The sequence below is a fragment of the Apteryx mantelli genome, chromosome 18 (assembly GCF_036417845.1).
Source record: "Apteryx mantelli isolate bAptMan1 chromosome 18, bAptMan1.hap1, whole genome shotgun sequence".
Classification (NCBI taxonomy): Eukaryota; Metazoa; Chordata; class Aves; order Apterygiformes; family Apterygidae; genus Apteryx; species Apteryx mantelli.
In genome coordinates, this window is record NC_089995.1 from 19,495,197 (window position 1) to 19,514,245 (window position 19,049).

The 19,049-nt window shown below is 72.4% G+C and overlaps 3 protein-coding genes across 3 annotated transcripts; 2 read left to right on the forward strand and 1 right to left on the reverse strand.

Moving 5' to 3' along the window:
- Positions 1-2,855: 2,855 nt before the first annotated feature.
- LOC106497588 (perlwapin-like) lies at positions 2,856-5,413 on the reverse strand. Its single transcript, XM_067307828.1, has 5 exons — positions 5,123-5,413; positions 4,497-4,637; positions 4,174-4,314; positions 3,768-3,911; positions 2,856-2,970 (listed from the first exon to the last, which is right to left on the reverse strand). The coding sequence occupies exons 1-5, from the start codon at positions 5,214-5,216 to the stop codon at positions 2,954-2,956; spliced, it is 537 nt and encodes a 178-aa protein (XP_067163929.1). The 5' UTR covers positions 5,217-5,413; the 3' UTR covers positions 2,856-2,953.
- A 7,362-nt stretch (positions 5,414-12,775) lies between these two features.
- On the forward strand, positions 12,776-15,285 carry WFDC2 (WAP four-disulfide core domain 2). Its single transcript, XM_067307712.1, has 4 exons — positions 12,776-12,940; positions 13,766-13,900; positions 14,858-15,010; positions 15,113-15,285. Exons 1-3 carry the CDS (start codon positions 12,853-12,855, stop codon positions 15,007-15,009), a joined length of 375 nt encoding a protein of 124 aa, XP_067163813.1. The 5' UTR covers positions 12,776-12,852; the 3' UTR covers position 15,010; positions 15,113-15,285.
- A 1,355-nt stretch (positions 15,286-16,640) lies between these two features.
- On the forward strand, positions 16,641-18,838 carry WFDC3 (WAP four-disulfide core domain 3). The gene is made up of 5 exons (XM_067307979.1): positions 16,641-17,238; positions 17,338-17,481; positions 17,726-17,866; positions 17,944-18,294; positions 18,423-18,838. The coding sequence occupies exons 1-5, from the start codon at positions 16,641-16,643 to the stop codon at positions 18,431-18,433; spliced, it is 1,245 nt and encodes a 414-aa protein (XP_067164080.1). The 3' UTR covers positions 18,434-18,838.
- Positions 18,839-19,049: the final 211 nt, after the last annotated feature.

The window sequence follows — 19,049 nt, forward strand, 5'->3', positions numbered from 1 at the left end:
GCTTGGAGGCAACTCCAACTGTGGCAAATGCAGTCAAGATCCAGTCAAAGCCCTGTGACAACAGGCAGCCAGATGCTGTACGTTTGAACCACGCTGGCAGTGTTAATGAACATCCTCCGGGATTAATAACCCGGAGCACATGGCACCCCTGGAGCCGCCACGCGTCCCCCGTGGGTGCTGCCGAGGCGGCGGTGGGCGCCCGGCAGCCGGGGCGACGGATGGCGCGCTGTCAGCGGGAGCACGGGCAGCTCGGCGACAGCTGCAATTGGACACTCCGTCTTACCGAGAGGCAGCCCGGGAGGCCGCACGTGCCAGCAGCCGGGCCGTGGTGGCACCCGGGACCCGAGCGAGGGCTGGTGCAGCTCGGGGGCCCTGGGGCTGCAGGTCCCGCGGCAGGATGCGTCCCTGGCACTCGGCGCTGCCCGGGGCACCTGCAGGACCCCTCCAACCTGCCGGGCTCAGGGGCTTGTCCCGGCAGCAAGGATGGAGCCTGCCGGGTGCAGCCGCTGCCTGGGAGAGGGATGCAGCCCACGGGGTGCAGGGATGAGGGGCGCTGGGTCCCAGGTGGGCTCCTGGCAAAGAGGTGGAGCAGAGGGGGAGTGCAGGATGGGGAGGGCAGGATGGGGAGGGTGGGACGGGGACTACAGGACAGAGAGTGCAGGATGGAGCACGGACAGGGAGCATGGGATGGAGAGGGCAGGATGGGGCAGGCAGGACGAGGAGCACATGATGGGGATTACAGGACAGGGAGTGCAGGATGGAGAGCGCAGGATGGAGCGTGGGACGGAGCACGGGATGGGGAGCATGGGATGGGGAGCACAGGATGGGGAGCATGGAACAGGGAGTGCACAGGATGGGGCACAGGTCAGGAACACAGGATGGGGAGTGCAGGGCAGGGAGCAAAGGACTGGGGAGCGAAGGATGGGGAAGGCAGGACAGGGAGTGCAGATGGGGAGCATGGAAAGGGGAGTGCAGGATGGGGAGCACTGCAGCCGGGCAGTGGCAGAGCCAGGGCATGGCGGACTCGCAGGACGGGGGCACGGAGGCTGCAGGCGGGCGGTGAAGGGGCTGGGCTGGGCAGTGAGGGGGGCGAGGGCCGGCCAGGGCCCTGGGATCCGCGGGGACCAGGCTGTGTCGGCCGTGTCTGGCGAGAGCGGCCCTGTGCGGCGATGGCCGGGGCTGATCCCAGCCCGCACGCCTCGACAGAGCCGGGCTGCCCAGCAGCATCCACGGCCGCGCCGCACGGACGCCTGGCTCATGCATAAGCAGCGCCCATCCTGCACGCCTGACCTCTCGCTACAGCAAAGTTCGCATCAATTTTCCTTTCCCTCATTTGTCTGTAAACCACGAAGAAAAATCACTGTGCTATGCCCACCTCGGGCCGCCGCCGTGATGTATGGCTGTAATAAAAACTCCATTTGGGGCGGCTGCCTTCCCTGTGCCGCCAGCCGGCGCCCCGCGGGGCCGGACCGGAACTGGGACCAGGGCTGGGATCGGGACTGGGACTGGGACTGGGACCAGGGCCGGGGCCGGGGCCGGGGCCGGGGCTGGGACCGGGGGCCGGGGCCGCCCCCCCCGCGCTGCCGCCGCCGCCGCCTCGCCGCGGCTGGCGGCACCGGGGCCGTTATTGATGGGCGCTATTAGAGCTGCCGCGGCGCTGCGGAGGCGGCGGCAGCAGCTGGGGCCGTTAACCCCCGGGGCCGGGGCCGGGCGCGATGCTGCCGCCGGCCCTGCTGCCCCCCCCCCCCTCCCGGAGCGGCGGCGCTTAACGAGAGCGCCGTGATAAACTGGCCCTTCAGCCCGGCCCTTTTTCTCCTCCTTTCCCTTCTCCTTTTCCTTTCCCTTGCCTGCGAGCTGCTCCGTAGCTCAGGCGGAGCAGACCAAGCGGCTGCAGCCCCGAGCCGCGGCTTCATCTGCACCGGCAGCCGCGGCGCCGGGGGCCGAGCAGGGAGCGGGCGGGAGGGAGCCGGATGATAAACGGGCGCTCGCAGGCGGTTTTCGTCTCGGCTGTTTCGGGTTCCTTGCTGTCTCCGTGCACAAAGCTGGCCGGCGGCCGCGGCCGGCGTTGCGCGGGGAGGGAACGTGCGCGGCGCCGCCCGTGCGCTGCCGATTTAACGCAAAACCGCTCCACGCGGGCGAACGCCTCCGCTGAGACCCTGCCCTTCCACGCGGCCCCGCAGACCCGCGGCCGGGGACGCGAGTGGGCACCGCGGGTCTCCTGCCGCTGCTCAATAATTCATGGGCACGAGGGGGGCGCCGGGGGCCCGCTGCCCTCCTGGCGCCCGCGGGGTCTGCCGTACCTCCAGCGCCTGCACGCAGCGCGCTTACCCCCCTTCAGGCTCTCATTAATTAGCAAATTAATAAGATGATATCAGTGCCAACTGACTGTGTTTGCTCTGGAAGGCGAACGCGCAGGTCTGCACGTCCCACGTTTGCAAGCGGCGGTGCCCCCCACCAGGGACGGTGCAGCCCCCAGCTCTGACCATGCCCAGCCGAGCACGGTGGGATGGCAGGGACAGCAAGGGACCCGAAGAAGCCCCCTCCCAGCCCCGATCCCCAGTTGGACCCCCTCACTACCACGGCCAAGGTCTGCATGGGGATGGGGCGCCCACGTGCCCCCCAGGCCCACGCAGCTGGTGCAACCCGCGTCCCACCCAGGCGGTGCTCCGGGAGGGACCGTGCAGCCAGGGCAGGTGAGGGGCTGCCGACCTCCCGGGCCCCCCTGCTCCCGCTGCCTTGCGGGACACGGCCTGGAAGGGGAGCAGAAAGGCACGGAGGAAACACGAGACCCCACGGAGCCGCTGCCAGCCCAGCTCCGCTGCGGGAAGGAGAGCGCGAGGCGCGAGCATGCTGGAGCCAGGTGCCCTGGCATCTTTATTGCAGGGAGTGGAGGGTGGCAGGCAGCCCCTGCCCCGGGGGGGCCGGCCCTGCGGCTGCCGCGGCTTCCTCGGGGTCACTCCGTGGCTCTCACTGTGGGAGAAACAAGAGGCCGTGAGCAAGGCAGAGCCGACGCGGCCGAGGAGCCACGGAGGCAGCACGGACGCCCGGCGCCAGGGGCTCCTGTTCTGCCGGGGTCGAGGGCACCGGCGCCCCGGGGGCTGGGGCAGGACGTCTCGCTGCTCTGCTGCGGCTTCAGGCTGGAAACCGCTCAGCGCCCAGGAAAAGGAGCAGTTGCCGCATCTGTTCAGGCACCAACGGCCTCAACCGCCCACGGCTCTGCCCAGAAACGGTGTCACAACCGCGCGATTGCCCAAAGAGGCCCCCACAGAGGGGGACGCGGCCTCCTCCTCTGAGACTGGTGTCCGAAACGTGGGCTCTGTGCAGCGGGTGCAAACCTCGCCCCTGCTCTGGGAGCCGGGCGCAGGGTGCTGCGCCCGGAGGCTGAGCCGCTCGCGGGGACTCAGCTGAGCCCGGAGCAGCACCTCAGCCGGGGCCGCTCTCCAGCCGAGCCCGTCAGGGGAACGGGCAGGGAAACCCCGGCCCCACGCAGGCTGGGTGCACACATTGCCATCCTTAGCATTTAACTAATCAGGCTGCAAAATTATTATTTCTAACACTTTGGCCCTTAAATATATTGCCTAAATTAAGAAGCCCCTGCTTCTGCCAGGGCAGCCCAGTCCAGCCCAGCCCAGCCCCATCTAACCCAGCCTGGTCCAGCCCAGTCCAGCCCCTGCCTCCACGAGCACAGCCCAGTCCAATCTAGCCCAGCCCAGTCCAGCCCCTGCCTCCACCAGCCCAGTCCAACCCAGTCCAACCGGCCCCGGTACCTCTGTCCGGGAGCAGGCAGCCACGGCCGCAGCCCGTGAAGCAGCACTTCTCATTGCGGGGACAGTCCGTGTCGTCGGTGCAGCTGCTGGTGCAGGGGGCGAAGGTGTACAGCACCCGCCTCCTGGGGCAGACGCCTGGCTTGGCTGCGGACAGGGCAGAAGGGCTCGCGTTGGCGGGGTTCGTCTCAGCCCCCCAGCCCGGGGCTTCCCTGGCACACACCCCCTCTGCGTGCTGCGCGGCTCCCGCTCGGCTGCCCATGCAGCACCATGCACCCTGCCGCCTGCGCAGCACCGTGCACCCTGCTGCCCCCAGGCAGCCCCAGCGTCCGGAGGCTCTCGGCGCCGCAGCGCTTCGCAGGGGGAGCACCGTCACCCAGCTGCGGCCCGTCCTCCCCGGCGCCGTTACCTGGCACAGGCTCCTGGCACCGCACGTGGCAGCCCCTGCTGCAGCACTTCGCGCTGCCGGCGCATTCGCTGTCGCTGCCGCACTCCACCCGGCAGATGGTCATCATGCCGGGCTCCAGCCGCCGGCAGAAACCCTCCTTGGCTGGGGCAGCAGAGCAGGGTCAGGGCCTCCGCAGCTGCGCTCGGCGCTGCAGGCGCCTGCAGCCATGCCGCCGCGGGGCCGCGGGCTGGGGCCGCCACGGGGCGATGGCGACCCCGGGAGCAGGGAGGGCCGCGCGGGGCAGGGGCTGCGGCGGGGTGCCTGGGGCGGCGGGGAGCCCTCACCTCCCACGGGGAGCCTGCACTCCCGCACGCAGCCGTTGTTGCAGCAGCGCCTGCTGCCTGGGCAGTCCTCGTCCGAGGAGCAGTAGGCGGCGCAGGTGGTCTCGCGGATCCGCCCGGGCGGGGGGCACTCGCCGAACTTCGCTGCAGAGGGGCAGGGGTCACGGCACCGCCGATGCCGCGGGGGCCGGTCCGGTCCCGGCATCGGCGCCCACCGCCTGCCTCCCACCCTGCCGCTCCCAGCACCACCCCAGCAGCCAGGTGCCTGCAGCGGTGCAAAGCGCCCTGCGGAAACCCTGCGAAGCGGCACGCTCCGGCGCCCCGCCGGCTTGCACAATGCCTCAAAAGCACCTGCAGTTAACCCGAAAGGGAGCACTTCCCTGCCAGGGGCTGCTCCCAGGCCGGCACTCAGGAGCTGCAGCTTGGGCTCAGGGTCTACGGCAGGTTTTTCCCACTGCTCCCTGCCCTGGTACGGTTCGGACGCGAAGTCTGCGCAGCTCACGCAGCGGCTCGAAGGCGAGCGCCCGCTCAGCTCCCGCGCTGCCCGCCCGGAGGGACCGCGGCTGGCAGCGGGGTGGCTCGGCATCGCTGCCAGGCAGGACGGGGTGGCCGGTGGGACGGGAGCTCACCTGCGAGGAGATGGCCCGAGGCGGGCTGGCACTCGCTCCGGAGGGCCAGGAGGCCCAGCAGCAGCAGGAGACCCGGCTTCATGGCGCTGCCCATCGGAGTGCCAACGCCTGCCCCAGCCCCTTATATACAGCGCCGGGAGCTGGTCCCAGGCCAGCGGCCCTTTCACAATACCCCGCTCAGGTTTCTGCCCCTCCCCGGGGCGCAGGGAGCGGCAGCCCGGGGCCCCGCACGCACCCCGGCAGCAGCCTGCAGCCGGGCTGGCGTCGAGCGCCGGGAGGCCACGCTCGCAGCGCGCCCCCGCCAGCCCCGACGCTCGGCCCGGCCGGGCAGCAGCGCCCGGCGCCGGCACGCCGAGCCCGGCCAGCGCGGAGGCAGCGTGCAGGGCAGAGCCCAGCGAGGCCCCGCTCCCGCGCCGGGGACACGGCTTTGGCGGAGCAACAGCCTCATCTGCTGGCTGCTGCCGGGCTCCAGGAGCCGGGGTCGAGATGCGCCGGGATAACGCACCGCCTGCCACCGGGATCCGGCCAGGGCTCAGGCCTCGCGGCCGAGGTCTGCCCGATCGCCTCCTCGCCACAGACGGCAGAAGACCCGTGTCCAGGGTCCGCCGAGCAGTGCCGAGCCCAGCGCCCCGGGCCGGGAGAGGGGCTGCGCCGGGCACACGGGGCTGCTGCACCCACCGCCCCGGCGTGAGGAGGATGCTGCCCGGCTGCACCGCGTGGCTTGCTGGAGGGGTCAATCATGGCTAAAATGCATTCGTTAACGGTGTGCAACTGTGCACTGCAGCACCCGGTGGTTGCCCGGGCTTGGCAGCTCTAGCAAGCTACAGCAAGCAACAGGAACCCCAACATCGCTGCGCCGCTAGCCAGCAGACCATCACTGGCAGCCACCTGGGAAGTTTCTCTGATGACCATCCAAGCGATGCTCCCGATACGTGGCGTTCCCACAGTCCAACACCCAGGCAGCCACCTGCCAGGAGAGCTCACGTCAGCCAGGCCACAAGGATGTGCCAGAAAACGGAGCCGTGGACGGCCCTGCCTCGGCAACGCTGAGACCGAGGAGGAGCAGGGCTGCGAGGCTGCGGCCGAAGGCCCTGCAGAGCGAGGCGCCAGCAAAAACGAGACGGAGGGCCAGAGCCGCTCAGAAAACCTTGGCAACTCCCAGTTCCCCTGCAAAGGGATAAAACTGCTTGGCTTGCTTGCAAAGTAAGGAACTAGGTGTGGTTCTGTCAGTGAACTCCAAGCCCTTCATTATCAAATGGGCACAGCAGCATTTCCAAACATCGCGGTGCAATATCCCAAGAGCAAGCACCTGAGCTGTCCTTCCAGCATCCGAGCTGTCCTTCCTCTGGGAGAGCCAGGAAGGGCTCCCGGGGCCCGCGCGGCAGTGGGGAGTGGGAAGGGGAGCCTGGGTGCCGGGGCGCGGGGCCAGGGCTCGTGGGGCCTCCCTGCCCGGCCAGGACACCCCAGCGCGCTGCTGGCAGCTCCCGCCCCAGCCACGGTGGAGCGGAGGCGGCGCACAGCTCACGGTGCTGCTCCGGAGCGACGCCGTGCACATGGGCAGGGCGCTGGGCTGCTCTCATAAACCTTGTTTTTCTTGCTGAAGGTTCCCTTTGTTTCAGGGCCGCGGTTTCACTAGCAATAAGATTATTGACTGCTTGGAGCTTGGATGACGCAAACAGGAATTTCCCAGCAGGGAAATACGATCAGCAAGCTGTAAAATTCCGGAGGAGACAGAAAAGATCACGTCGGCCTCAGCACAGAGTCACCCACGTCCCGCGGCGCTGGCTCCGTGCCGAGGCCCCGCGCGGGGAGTGGGCGCCGGTGTCCTTGTCTCACGCTGCGCCCAGCCAAGCCGCTCTCCCCAGCCCCAGCTCCGCACCTCTCCCCGCGGCAGCGACGTCGCTGGGTCTCGCGGGGCCGAGCTCCTTCCTCGGCGCTGACCGCTGCAGCCCGGGGTGACCTGTCACAGCCCGATGGCCCCGCGGGGCTGCCGACAGCAGACGCTCCGGGAGGACCGCGCCGCCGGGCAGCCCCCACACCCACCGGGCAGCCCACGCTGCAGGCAGCCCGTGCGCCGGTGCTGGCCTAGCCGCGTCCCCGCTGCCCCGGCATCGCAGCGCTGAGCGCTCCGCTTCGCCCCCGGACGTGCCGCGCGGCCGTTTCCGCCGTTCCGCCCGAGTGCTCGTGCGCCGGCACGCAGCGAGCAACCACTGCTGGTCACGCACGCCCCGCCGGCCCCCCGGCCCCTTCCACCGTGGCTGCGGTGCTCCCAGCCCCAGGAGCCCCGGCGCTCACCCCGGGCAGCGCCATGCACGAGCTGCCCTGCCGTGGGCAGCGCCGGGCGCACTCAGCCCTCGCCAGCCTGGCGTCTCCCCCCACCCCCGGTGCAGGGACTGGAGGAGGCAGCGCGCGCCGCATGCTGGCTGCACCCCTCGGTGCACCGCTCGCCCCTGGTGCCCGGCACCCACCTCCGCCCCAGCGAGCCGGGACCCCCGGGAGCAGCAGCGGGAAGGGGCGGGCTGCAGCTCGGGGCTGCTTTCGGTGGGGAGCAGCTCCCGCGCTGCCGGGCACGGGGGCCCTGGTGGGCCACATCTCGGTGCCTCCAGCTGCTCCACCGGGACTGGCACAGGCACCGAGGGGCTTGATGCTGCCCCGTCCAGCCGGAGGTGCTGGACTGCCAGCACAGCCCAGCAGCCAGGAGAGCGGCGTGGGCACACCGCCGCGGGGGCTCTGGACGGCACGGCCCACCCTGCCCCGCGCCTCCTGGCTCCTCTGCCGTCCCTGCTCACGCCTCCTCCCGGGCGCCGGCCCCGCTGGAGCCCCCAGCCGCCTGCCGGGGACACGGCCCTGCTCGCCGCAGCCAGCCTACGTGACGGTGCCGCAGCCTCCCGCCCGGCCCCGCGCAGGAATGACCCCGGGCGGCAGCGCCGCGAGGCGGGTGGGTGCCCTGAGCCACGCGCCTTGCACAAGCTCCCGCGCTCTGCTGACCCGGGCCGCGCTCGCCCACCATGACCCAGCCAGGCTCCGGGCTCGGCGGGACGTGGGACACAGGATGGCGCCGGCTCTCGGCAAGGGCAGACCCCCAGCGCGCCCTCCCGCAACGCCCCCGTGCAGCTACTCTCCCCGCGGCTGCCTGATCGCTTTCCGCATGCCGGCAGCCTTCGGCGCCTGCTCCGTCACCGGGAGCCCACCCTGCCTCTGCCCACCTGCTCCCCGGCTCCCACCGCTGCCACGAGGCCGGCACGGGAAGGGTCTTCCCGATGCCCCGGCCTCCCCCCGGGAGCTCCGGCCCCTGCCCCAGATGTCGGGGCAGCCGCCGTGCCGCCGTGTGCCGCGTTCCCGGGCGGGCGGGCAGCTGCTGGGCGGCTCCGGTCCCCGTGCTGGCTGCGCCCCAGCCGCCGGGGCTGCGCCGGGGCCGCGGTCAATGATTTCTCAGACAACCGCACGTCGTGGGGCTGCGGCCGCCTCGGGCAGGGCTGTGACCTGCCGCGCCGCGTTCGGCACCCGAAGGCCGGCGCGCAGCGGCCCCTCCCCGGCCCGCGGGGATATAAACGCCGCCGCCGCGCCACGCCGGCAGTGCAGCATCCTCCGGCAGCGCCATGAGGACCGCGGGTGTTTTGCTGGTGGGCGTCCTCGCCCTGTGCACGCAGCCGGCCGCAGGAGCACCCATGGACGGGGGTGAGCGCGGTGGGGTCGGCGCCGGGGGGCCCAGCACGGGGCCAGCAGCTCAGAGCGACCCCAGACCTGCGGCGCCCCAGCCGGATCCCCCAGCGCAGCCGCAGCAGCACGATGGCAAGGGTCCCCCATGAGGCTCCCGGCCCCGTCGGAGCCTGGCGTGGACTGAGCGGGACGAGGGGGGCACCGTGGCTCGGGGAGGGGAGGCCGAGCTCTGCGGCGCGAGGGCGGTGCGGGGAGGCGGGGGGGCCCGGTGCCCACCAGCGGCGCAGCGCGAGCGCGGGAGGAGGCCGCTGCAGCACCGGAGGGAGCACCAGCGCAGGGCGCATCCGATGCAGGCTGCTGCCGGAGCCGGGGGTGGCACGGACGGACCCCGTGGAGCTCAGACCGCTCTGCGAGTGCCGGCCATGCACACACTCACTGACCCCGTGAGCGGGGCCCCACGCGCCCCGGAGCAAGGGACAGGCCCCCGTCTCGGCCCGTCTCTTCCCTCTGTCCCTTAGCGCCGGCAGACAGGGAGGGCAGGCAGCACCACTGTGCCGTGCCATGCCGCGCCGTGCTGCGCCGTGCCGTGTCTTGTCGTGTCGTGTTGCACCATGCTGTGCTGCGCTGTGTCGTGTCGCATTGCACTGTGCTGTGCCACGTGGCACCATGCCGTGCTGTGCCATGCCATGCTCCGCTGTGCTGTGCCGTGCCACGATGCCGTGCCGTGCCGTGCTGTGCCACACCATGCTGCACTGTGCTGCACTGTGCTGCACCGTGCCATGCTGCACCGTGCAGTGCCGCACCGTGCCATGCCGTGCCGTGCCGTGCCGTGCTGTGCCATGCCATGCTCCGCCATGCTGCACCGTGCCGTGCCGTGCCATGCCGTGCCGCACTGTGCCGTGCTGCACCGTGCCATGCCGCGGTCCTGGGGGCCCTGGGCCGCCGTGCCGGGGCAGGGGCTGCTCACCTGGCCCAGCCTGCCGGGCTGGGAGCAGCCAGCGGTGCAAAGCTCCCTTTTAATCATTCACTGCCCTCCCTCTGCAGGCCGGGGAGACGTGACCTCCAACACCTTCCCTGCCACCTGCCCGCAGGGCCTGGGTGCAACGAGCGTGACTGGCCTCAGCTGGCTGAGGGCCCTGCGATGCGGGGAGCAGCCACCTTTCGGGTGCAAGCGCTCGGGGCTGCGTCCTCGGCCGGGAGCCTCCCGTGGGATGTGCCCTGTCCCAGGGACGGCTGCTCGCGGCCGGGTGGGGACACCCCCATGCTCCCTAGCGGGTCCCAGGCCCCTGCGCTGAGGACGTGCCGCCTCGTGGGGCTGGGGGAGGGGGGGGCCGCAGCATCCCAAATGCCGCACACTGGGGACGGCAGCCAAAGCTTGTCTGTCTCCTGGAAAACGATGCTGGCTGCGTGGGCAGGAGCCCAGCCCGGCTGCCGGCCCCACCGCCCAGCCCGATGCCAGCGCCTTCGGCCCCTCTCCAGCTGCTCCCACTGGCTGCGGGCGGCTTTAGCCGGAACGAGCTTTTAGCAGCCAGTCACGCAGGGGGCAAGGTACAACCTTGGGGCAAACGCGCCACGCGCCTCACCCTGGGCGCAGGCAGGGGCGCAGACCCCGGGGCTCCCCGCAGTGGCAGCCCCCCGCTGCCCTCCGCAGCTCGCTCGTCCCCGGGCTCCCGGCCGTGCCGTCCTCCGTGGCACCAGCGGCTCCGGGACGGTTCGGTTGCTGGCGTCCGTAGGTTCGCAGCTGCGCGGCTCCGTCTCGCGCGCAGCCGGTAGCAAGGAAATCCTACACTCTGGAAACCGCGAGCCAAGGGGAGCGATAAGGGCAATTACCGGATCAGCCAACTGAGCAGAATGATAAACCTCAAAGGCAAGCGCTGCCGGCAGCCCCGCTGCAGAAGCAGCAGCTCCAATAACGGCGGCCACCGGAGCCAGTCCGCACCCGGCACCGGGCTGGGGCTGGTGGGTGGGCAGCGCCGGCCCGGCAGCAAGGCTGCTCCCGGCCGGGTGCCCAGGCATCGCCGCCCCGGCTCCGGGGAGCGGGCTGTGGGTGCAGGGTCCCTCGACGCGGTGCTGCCGGGCAGCGCTCGCTCCGCAGCGCGACCGGCACCCGCATCCCGCCCTGCTCCAGAGCCGGGAGCCTCCAGGCTTCGGCAGTGTGTGGGGAGCGGGGAGAGCAGCCCTGCAGCTGACCCCTCCGCGCCGGGCAGCCCCTGGCATGGAGGCGTTGCCAGGGCTCGGTGGCGCCCAGGCTCTGCCCGCGGAGCCGTCAGCCGTGCATGGCCACGGGCGCGCGGCGTGCAGGCTCTGCGCGGCCGGGGTCCTGCAAGCCTCCCCCAGCACCCAGCCGCAGGAGCCTGGAGGCCGCGGGGATGGGCACCGCACCGCCACCATCCCCACCTCGTCCTCTCCCAGCTGCCAGGCAGCTTCCCACTGTCGGCAGCAAGGAAACACAGAGCAGTCCTTGGCCAGTGCCGCCGGGGTGTCAGCGCCGGCTCCCGTTTCTGCATAAACACCCCACGCTGGGGAGGGGATGGCGGGCGAATGCAAACAGTTACTGATTACCCCCCGCTCCACACCTTGCTGCACTGCTGACTGCGGGGTTAAATTACCTGGAAGCAGATGCCGGCAGAGGCGGCAAAGCCTCGTGACCTGGGAGCAGGGACCGCGCGCCCTGGCCCCGTGGGGTCCGCGGCGCTGCAGCCCGGTGCCTCCGCCCGCAGCGGGGGCCGCGGTGATGGGGGCGCGCGGCCGGGACGGGTGTGCGCCCCATCACCCCAGGGTGTGCAAGCCTGGGCTGCAAGTGCACCTGGGAGGAGGCAGCCGCCGGGAGCCGGGATGCGCCGGGGATGCTCTGGCACCAGCGTGCCACGCTGAGCGTGGGAGCCACCAGCAGAGGGGCTGCGGGCCCCAGGGGCTCCGTGCACCGCGCTGGGCTGTCGTCAGCAGCCTCGGAGGAATTAAAAGCACCGCCGATAACGCCTGCGGATGAGACAGGAACTGGCGGAGCGGCAAACACTGATGAGAACAGGGCAGCCGCGCGGGGTGATTTGGATCGCTTGGTTAGCTGGCGCTGTTCAAACAAAGCCCGTCTCGGTGCTGCCAAGCGCCGCCGGGCATCTAGGAACGTTGGAGGCTGGCACAGGTGCCATGGGGAGGTATATCCTGGAAAGCAGCGTCGCGAGGGGGTCCGGGGTCGGGCCAGCTGCCCGGCCCTCACCGCCCTGGAGCGCCCGGCCGTGCTTCGCCTCTGCACGGGTGCTCGCCCGACCGGCGCTGCCAGCCAGTCCGGGATGCGTCGCAGGGCTGGCGAGTACAGCGAGGACCCGCGGGACGGCACTGAGGCTGGGGAGGGGGAGCTCCGCGGGCTCCCGGGAGAGCCTGGAGCACCGGGCACCTTCCCCACGGAGGCACGGGGTGGCTCGAGGGCTCTTTAGTCAAGCAGCGAAAGGACTGAGGCAAACAAGCATCCGGCAGCAGGAGCCGATGGGCAGCAGCAGCGCAGCCCTGCACCGCGCCGCGAGGCATCAGCCCCCGCGGGAGGCTCCTGCTGCCGTCCCGGGGGCGGCTGGGCGAGCCTGAGCCTGGGTGGTTCATGCCCAGGTCCGCGCTGTCCCTGCCTGCTCTGCCACCCGCCCCAGCTGCCAGCACAGGGCGCAGGCGCTTCCCGGCCCCGGGAAGGGCGGCCGAGGCGCCACTCGCCCGGCAGCATCGCCGAGCCGGGGTGCTGGCCGAGCCGGGCGCGCTCCGGCGGGCGGCCGGGGCGGAGGGCTCCCGGTGCGCAGGAGCGGCCGGAGCGCGCCGCGAGCAGCCCTTGGCTGCTGTTCCTGCCGGGCAAGTTTTCTGCGTAGACGCCTGGTCTCCTCGAGGCTCCCACTTCCTGGTCGGCAGCCAGGAGCGAGCAGATACCTGATACTCGGGGATTGTGCAACGGCTCGAAGGGGGAGCCTGGCCCTGCCAGTTCCTTGCAGCCACCCGGAAGGCAGTCCCCTCCCGCCCGCCCCGGCCCCACCTGGAGAAGAGCTTAAAGCCCAGCCGGGGTGGCCCCGCGCTCAGACCGGCGCCCCTGCACCATGCTCCCGGCCAGCAGCACGCTCATCCTCGTGGGGCTCCTGGCGCTCTGGGCCGAGCTGCCGCCGGCATCTGCCCAGAATGACACCAGTGAGTACGAACGCGGGGCCTTGCCCCGGCCCCGGCCCCGGCCCCGGCCCCGGCGCAGCCGCCGGCATCAGCCCAGCCCGGGCTGCAGCGCGGCCCTGGGAGCCCCTGGCTGCACTGGCACCCCGGGACCCTGCAGCAGCCCCACACCCGGCCCCGGGGCTCTGCACATCCCCGCACTCAGCCCTGGGGCTCTGCAGCATCCCCGCACCCAGCCCCGGGGCTGAGGGAAGCATCGCCCACCCGCCCACCGTGCATCAGCCCGGCTGGGGCTGCAGCAGGGCCCCGGGAATCCTTTGCCCATGCCGGCACCCCGGGGCTCTGCACATCCCCGTGCCCAGCCCTGGTGCTGGGGGAAGCATTGCCCACCGTGCATCAGCCCGGCTGGGGCTGCAGCGGGGCCCTGGGAGCCCCTTGCCCATGCCAGCACCCCAGGGCTCTGCAGCATCCCTGCACCCAGCCCCGGGGCTGCAGGAAGCATCGCCCACCCACCCGCCATGTGTCAGCCTGCCCAGGGCTGCACCAGCACCCCAGGACCCCACAGCATCCCCGCACCAGCACCCCAGGACCCCACAGCATCCCCACGCCCAGCCCTGGGGCTGCAGGAAGCATCGCCCACTCGCCTGCCATGCACCAGCCCAGCCAGGGCTGCAGCAGGGCCCCGGGAGCCCCCTGCCAATGCCGGCACCCCAGGGCTCTGCAGCATCCCTGTGCCCAGCTCGGAGCTGGGGGAAGCGTCGCCCGCCCGCCTGCCCGCCGTGCCCTCCCGGGGGCCAGCAGCCGCCGCGGCCCCGGCTCCCACCCACACCGCGCGCCTTTGCGTTTCAGCGAAAGCCGGCGTGTGCCCAGACCCGGCGATGGAGGAGGCGAACTGCACGCTGGGGTGCCAGTCCGACAGCGACTGCGAGAGCACCCGCAAGTGCTGCCCGGCCGCCTGCGGCAGGGCCTGCCAGGACCCCGACGGTAACGGCCCCCCTGCACGGGCGTCCCCAGTGCTCCCGGGGCTCGCGGTGGCCGGTGTGGCCCCACGGTCCTGGGTGCTCGCGGCACAGCCGGCTCCTCCGTGCCCGGGCACTGGGCAGGGGGGTTACCCGCGCCGCGGCTGGCTGGTCGGCGCAGTCTCGCCGAGCCATGCGGAGCACCGCTGTGGCGTCGGCACACTGTTCCCACGCCCGGGCATGGTGCAGCCTCTCCCCGCGCGCGCCCTGGGCTGCTGCTCCTGGCGATACGCATTTCTCCAACTGTGCTGAGTTTTGGCGCCCGCTGCCCTCAGCAGCCCCGGGTGGCTCCGCGGCCACGCGTGGGGCTACGCTCAGCCTTGCCATGGGCAGCCATGGGCCGAGAGCACTGGCACCGTCCTGCTCCCGAGCCCGCACTTGGGAAGAGCCTCCTGCCTCCTAGGGCTGCATCCCGCTATGCCTGCGCCGGATATCGGCCCCACGGCCGCCCCGCCGGACTGCACTCGCCCCGCCGGCCCTCTGGGAGAGGATCCTGGGTGGACGGGGCAGGATCCGAGACGCCCAGCTGCAAACACACGGCTGCACGCCAGATCTGGGCTCTGCATTGCCCCGCATGGGGACGGAGCTCACCCAGCCGTGGCGTGCCGGGAGGACAGCTGGCAGAGCCGAGCTGAGAGCATCAGCCGGGAGCCCGAGCTTGCCATGACAGTGGGACCGGGAGAGCCCGCGGGAGCGCGTCCTGCCCGTGGGAGTGCTGTGGCCCCCAGCAGCACGAGGCAAAGGCGGCCAACGGCGCGGCCATGCCCACGGCGAGGGCAGCACCGCGGGGCGGGAGAGCCGCCCGCCCGCACAGGGGTCCCTCAGCCACCCGTGGGCAGGGGCCGCGGTGGAGCCGGGGGACCCGTCTCCACCGCCACTGCCGGGGCCAGCGGGTCTCACTCCACGTCCCTTTGCCTTGCAGAGAAGCCGGGCACCTGCCCGCCTGTGAAGCCGGGGATCCCCATGCTGGGGCTCTGCTTGAACCAGTGCAAGACGGACTCCAACTGCTCCGGGGCCCTCAAGTGCTGCAGGAACGGCTGCGGCAAGGTCTCCTGCGTGACTCCGCTCCACTGAGGTCAGTCGGGCGCCCGCGGAGCAGCCGGGCGCCCCGCGGATCGGGACCCCCCCTCCGCCCCGTCCCGCTCACGGCCCTCGCGGCGCTCTCCTCCCTCCGCAGGCACCGCCAGCGCCGGGGAAGCCGCTGCCACCGCACCGCTGCACTCACCCAGCCTGGCCCCGGCTCCGCGCCCTCCCACCTCAGACCCCCGCGCGGAGCCCCTGGCCGCGGCCCCCGGCCCGGGCGCTCGCCACAGCCCCGCGCTCTTGCCAATAAAGCAGCCTCTCCCTGCAGCTCTCGTGGCCGCATCTCCCTCGCCTCCCTTGGTGCGCCGGCCGGGCCCACCCTGCCTCGACCTGGCCCCCGTGCTGCGGGAACAGCTGTCGCTGCCGTGGGGTGCTGCCGGAGCCGGGGGGCCTTGCGGGGGCATCTGGAAGGTCCTTAGGGATGAAACCCCCCCCCCCGGCCAGCACGCTGCAGGCTGCAGCGCTCCCTGTGCCCAGGCGCCGAGGCAATCCGAGACCCATTGCTCCGAGAAGCCCCGGCACGGCGGCTCTGGCTGTGCCAGGGACGGAGGGGCCAGCGAGGCGCTGCCGCTTCTGAGCCCAGGCGCAGCAGAGCTGCTCCCTGCTCTGCAACGGCCCAGGGGTGCAATTGCACGTGCATCCCCCCCACACACACACACCCCCCTCCCTACGCGCTCCCTGCCCGGGGCCGCGCGGGCCCCTGTACGGGAGCCGATGGAGCAGGGAAGCCCCACGCGCCGCATCCCCCGGCATCGCCCGTGGGAGGACGCCCTGCTGCCAGCTCCCTGCAGAGCTCTCCCACCCCGCTGGCCCACGGCTCCCCGGGACCCAGCGCCGGCACTGATCGGCTCCTGGCCCAGCCCTGTCCATGCCCCTGCCCCTGTCCTGTCCTGTCCATGCCCCTGTCCCTGGCTTGCCCCATCTCTTCCCCTGCGCCCACAGCTCTGCCTTGCCCCAGCCTGCTCAGGCCCCGTCCCAGCTCCTCTTCCCGGGCACCCCAGCACCCGCTGCAGCCCACGGGGCTCCTGGCTCCCACCCCTCGTGCCGGCCCCGCTGCAGCCCCGCAGCCGGCCGGAGCCGACGACCCCCAGGACTGGGCAGCCGCCCCGCCGCCCGCCTGGACGGGCCGGCCCCAGGCAGAGCTCCCTGCCCCGGCACCTGCCGGCCTCCCCCTGCCCCACGCGCCAGGGCACCCGCGCGCCCCTGCGGGTCCCGGTCACGGCTCTCCGCAGCGCTGCCCCGCTCCGTGCGTGCCCACAGGGGCAGCCTCAGGGCTCCCTGGCTGGCACGCGGTGGGCACCAAGAAAGGGGGCCGAGGCGTCCGTGCTCACCCTCCTGCCCACGTGGACCAGCCCCACGGCGCAGGGAGCCGGGCATGGTGCCGCGCAGGTCACCGGTGACCTGGAAAGGGCCGCGCTGCGGAGGACGCGCTCGCGGCAGGCCGCGTGCCCAGCGCTGCCCGGGAGCCTCCCGCGGGGCAGATTGTTCGTGCCCGGCGCTCCCACGATCCCAGGCACGGCACCGTGCTGTGGGAATGAGCCGGCTCCCCCGGACCCCCCCGCCCAGCAGGGTTTATATCCCCGCCGGCGCAGCACGGCGTGGCACAGCTCCCCTGCAGCACCATGCCGGGCGAGCGCGCGCTCCTCCTGCTGCTCCTGGCCCTGCTGCCCCCCGCGCCGGCTCAGCCGCAGGGCGCCGGGGGCCGGGGTGCTGCCCCCGCGGCCGTCCCGCTGCCTCCACCACTGCGCCGGGCCCCGCGCGGGCGCTGGCCCCCCGCCGCCGTCGCTGTGCCGAGCAAAGCGGGCGAGTGTCCGGCGGGGAGCGGCGGGCTCCCGCGGCCCTCCCGGCTCTACTGCCTCTCCGACCACAGCTGCCCTGGTGCTGAGAAGTGCTGCGACGCCGGGCAGAGCAGGACCTGCCTCCTCCCCGCCACAGGTACCACCACCGCGCCGGGCGCTGGGCCGGAGCCGGGGCGCCGGGCGGGATCCGGGAGGGAGCCAGAGCCCCCGCGGCAGTGGCCGGGGCTGCGGTCCGCGCTGCCGCCCGGCTGCGGAGTGCAGCGAGCGTCTCCCTTTGCAGTGAGCCCGGGCTACTGCCCCGCTGCCGGCAGCGCCGGCACAGACACCTGCGGGACGAGCTGCCACAACGACACTGCCTGCGGCCCCGGCCAGAAGTGCTGCAGCCTCGGCTGCTGCACCCGCTGCGTGGGAGCCCAGCCAGGTACGGTGCAGCACGGGGCAGGCGCGCGGCTCGGCACGCAGAGCATCCCCGCAGCACCGCAGGGCACCGAGCCACCCCCCGAACCTCCTCCCCTTGCAGCCAAGCCCGGCTTCTGCCCGAGGAAGCGAGCCCTGCGGAGCGGCGCCGCCTGCGCCAACCAGTGCGCCGACGACCGCGGCTGCCCCGGCACCCACAAGTGCTGCTTCTCCGGCTGCGGCCTGGCGTGCACCCCCCCCTACGCAGGTACCGGCCTCCCCACGTGCCCCACAGCGCCAGGCAGCCCGCAGCACAGGCTCCCCTCGCCAGCAAGGGCCAGCATGCGCCCGGCTGCATGGCTGGACAAGCCCCAGTGGCCGTGCCTGGTGGAGTGTGCCGACGATGGCAACTGTCCAGGAGCTGCCCGGGGAGCGCTGTGCCGCCGGCTGCGGCTCCTGGTGCCGTGCACCGGCCCTGCGGGGCCGTGACGCGGGCGGTGGCTCTGTTGCAGCGAAGCCCGGTGCCTGCCCCGTGGTGCTGCGCGGCTCCCTGGGACCCTGCGCGGAGCTGTGCCATGGTGACGGTGACTGCCCTGGCACCGCCAAGTGCTGCAGCACCGGCTGCGGCCGCATCTGCAAGCCACCCATGGAGGGTAAAGCTACCGCTGCGTCCCCATCCCGCTGCATTGCCAGCCCGGCCCCGCGCTGCCCGGCCCTGCGGTGGGCTGAGCCTCGCAGGGGACGATGGCTCAGCCAGGCCAAGCCGATCCTGGCCACCCCTTCCCGTGCCAGGGCTGGGGTGCGGGAGCTGCCTGCCGCCTCCTGGGATGCCGGGGCCTGGCCGAGCCCGGTGAGGGGCTCAGCGCCGCTGTGCCGGCACGGGCAGCTCCCGCACCCCAGCCCCAACCTGTCCATCCCTCTCTCCGCATGTGCCCAGTGCGGCCCGGGCTCTGCCCCCCCGCAGCCACCGGCGACCCAGCCACCGGGTGCCTCGCGCTGTGCTTGGAGGACAAGGACTGCCCCCCCGGCCAGAAGTGCTGCCTGCTGCACTGCGGCCGGGCGTGCGTCCCCCCGCTCTGGGGTAAGGCCAGACCCAGCCCTGGCACCCCGCGGCGCTCAGGCACCCTGCGGCTTGTCCCGCGGCTCCCTTCCCGTGGGATGGCAATGGCCTTCCTCCGCTGACCGCCTCCTCCTCCTCCTCCTCCCCAGGCTCAGCCTAGCCCTGGCTGGGGAGGGCTGCACCAGGAGCTGCCAATTTGGGGCCGCTTCCCGCCCCGCTCTTCTGCCAGCGCATCCCCGGGCATGAGTAAAGCGGCTCTCCTGCCAGCAGCACCCGCAGCCCCACTGCTCCCATCCGTCGCCGGTCCCTGGTGCTCAGCAGCTCTGCCTGCATGCCCAGCAGGGGCACAGCATCGCTCTGACCCAGCCTGGTCTCCCGCACCTGCAGCAGCTCCTCACTATGCCCCCGAGGACCGTGCACAACCCTCCACACCGGCACACTGCTCCCTGCAGCCGGGGACCGGGACAAACCCCTGCAGCCGGCTCAGCTGCGCCCGTCCTGCCCGTGCACAACCTGGGGGCCCTCGATCTGCTTAGAAGCACTAAAACAGAATAAACTGTCATGTGGCAACCTTGCCGTTTTGGGCCAGTGCGTCTGTGGTTTGCTCTGGGGTTTCAGCCCCAGAGTAGGCGCCTGCCGGCCTGGCTGCACCGCAGCCCCTCAGCACTCTGTGGGCACCCCGCGGCGGGCTGTGCACGGCTGCTGTGGCCCGGCAGCGGCTCTGAGCGGCCAGGCCCACGGCCTGGGGCAGCGACAGGTTCCTGTTTCCACGCTGG

What these genes read in the sequence shown, in the direction of transcription:
- WFDC3 (XM_067307979.1), top strand. Translation starts at nt 16,641, where the DNA reads ATGCCGGGCGAGCGCGCGCTCCTCCTGCTGCTCCTGGCCCTGCTGCCC. An exon ending in GTGCACCCCCCCCTACGCAG is followed by an intron (nt 17,482 to 17,725) that starts GTACCGGCCTCC and finishes GCTCTGTTGCAG; the next exon opens with CGAAGCCCGGTGCCTGCCCC. An exon ending in CTGCAAGCCACCCATGGAGG is followed by an intron (nt 17,867 to 17,943) that starts GTAAAGCTACCG and finishes CGGTGGGCTGAG; the next exon opens with CCTCGCAGGGGACGATGGCT.
- LOC106497588 (XM_067307828.1), bottom strand. Translation starts at nt 5,216, where the DNA reads ATGGGCAGCGCCATGAAGCCGGGTCTCCTGCTGCTGCTGGGCCTCCTG. An exon ending in CTCGGGCCATCTCCTCGCAG is followed by an intron (nt 4,638 to 5,122) that starts GTGAGCTCCCGT and finishes GCCCCTCTGCAG; the next exon opens with CGAAGTTCGGCGAGTGCCCC. An exon ending in GTGCCAGGAGCCTGTGCCAG is followed by an intron (nt 3,912 to 4,173) that starts GTAACGGCGCCG and finishes CCCTGTCCGCAG; the next exon opens with CCAAGCCAGGCGTCTGCCCC.
- WFDC2 (XM_067307712.1), top strand. Translation starts at nt 12,853, where the DNA reads ATGCTCCCGGCCAGCAGCACGCTCATCCTCGTGGGGCTCCTGGCGCTC. An exon ending in ATCTGCCCAGAATGACACCA is followed by an intron (nt 12,941 to 13,765) that starts GTGAGTACGAAC and finishes TTTGCGTTTCAG; the next exon opens with CGAAAGCCGGCGTGTGCCCA. An exon ending in GGCCTGCCAGGACCCCGACG is followed by an intron (nt 13,901 to 14,857) that starts GTAACGGCCCCC and finishes TTTGCCTTGCAG; the next exon opens with AGAAGCCGGGCACCTGCCCG.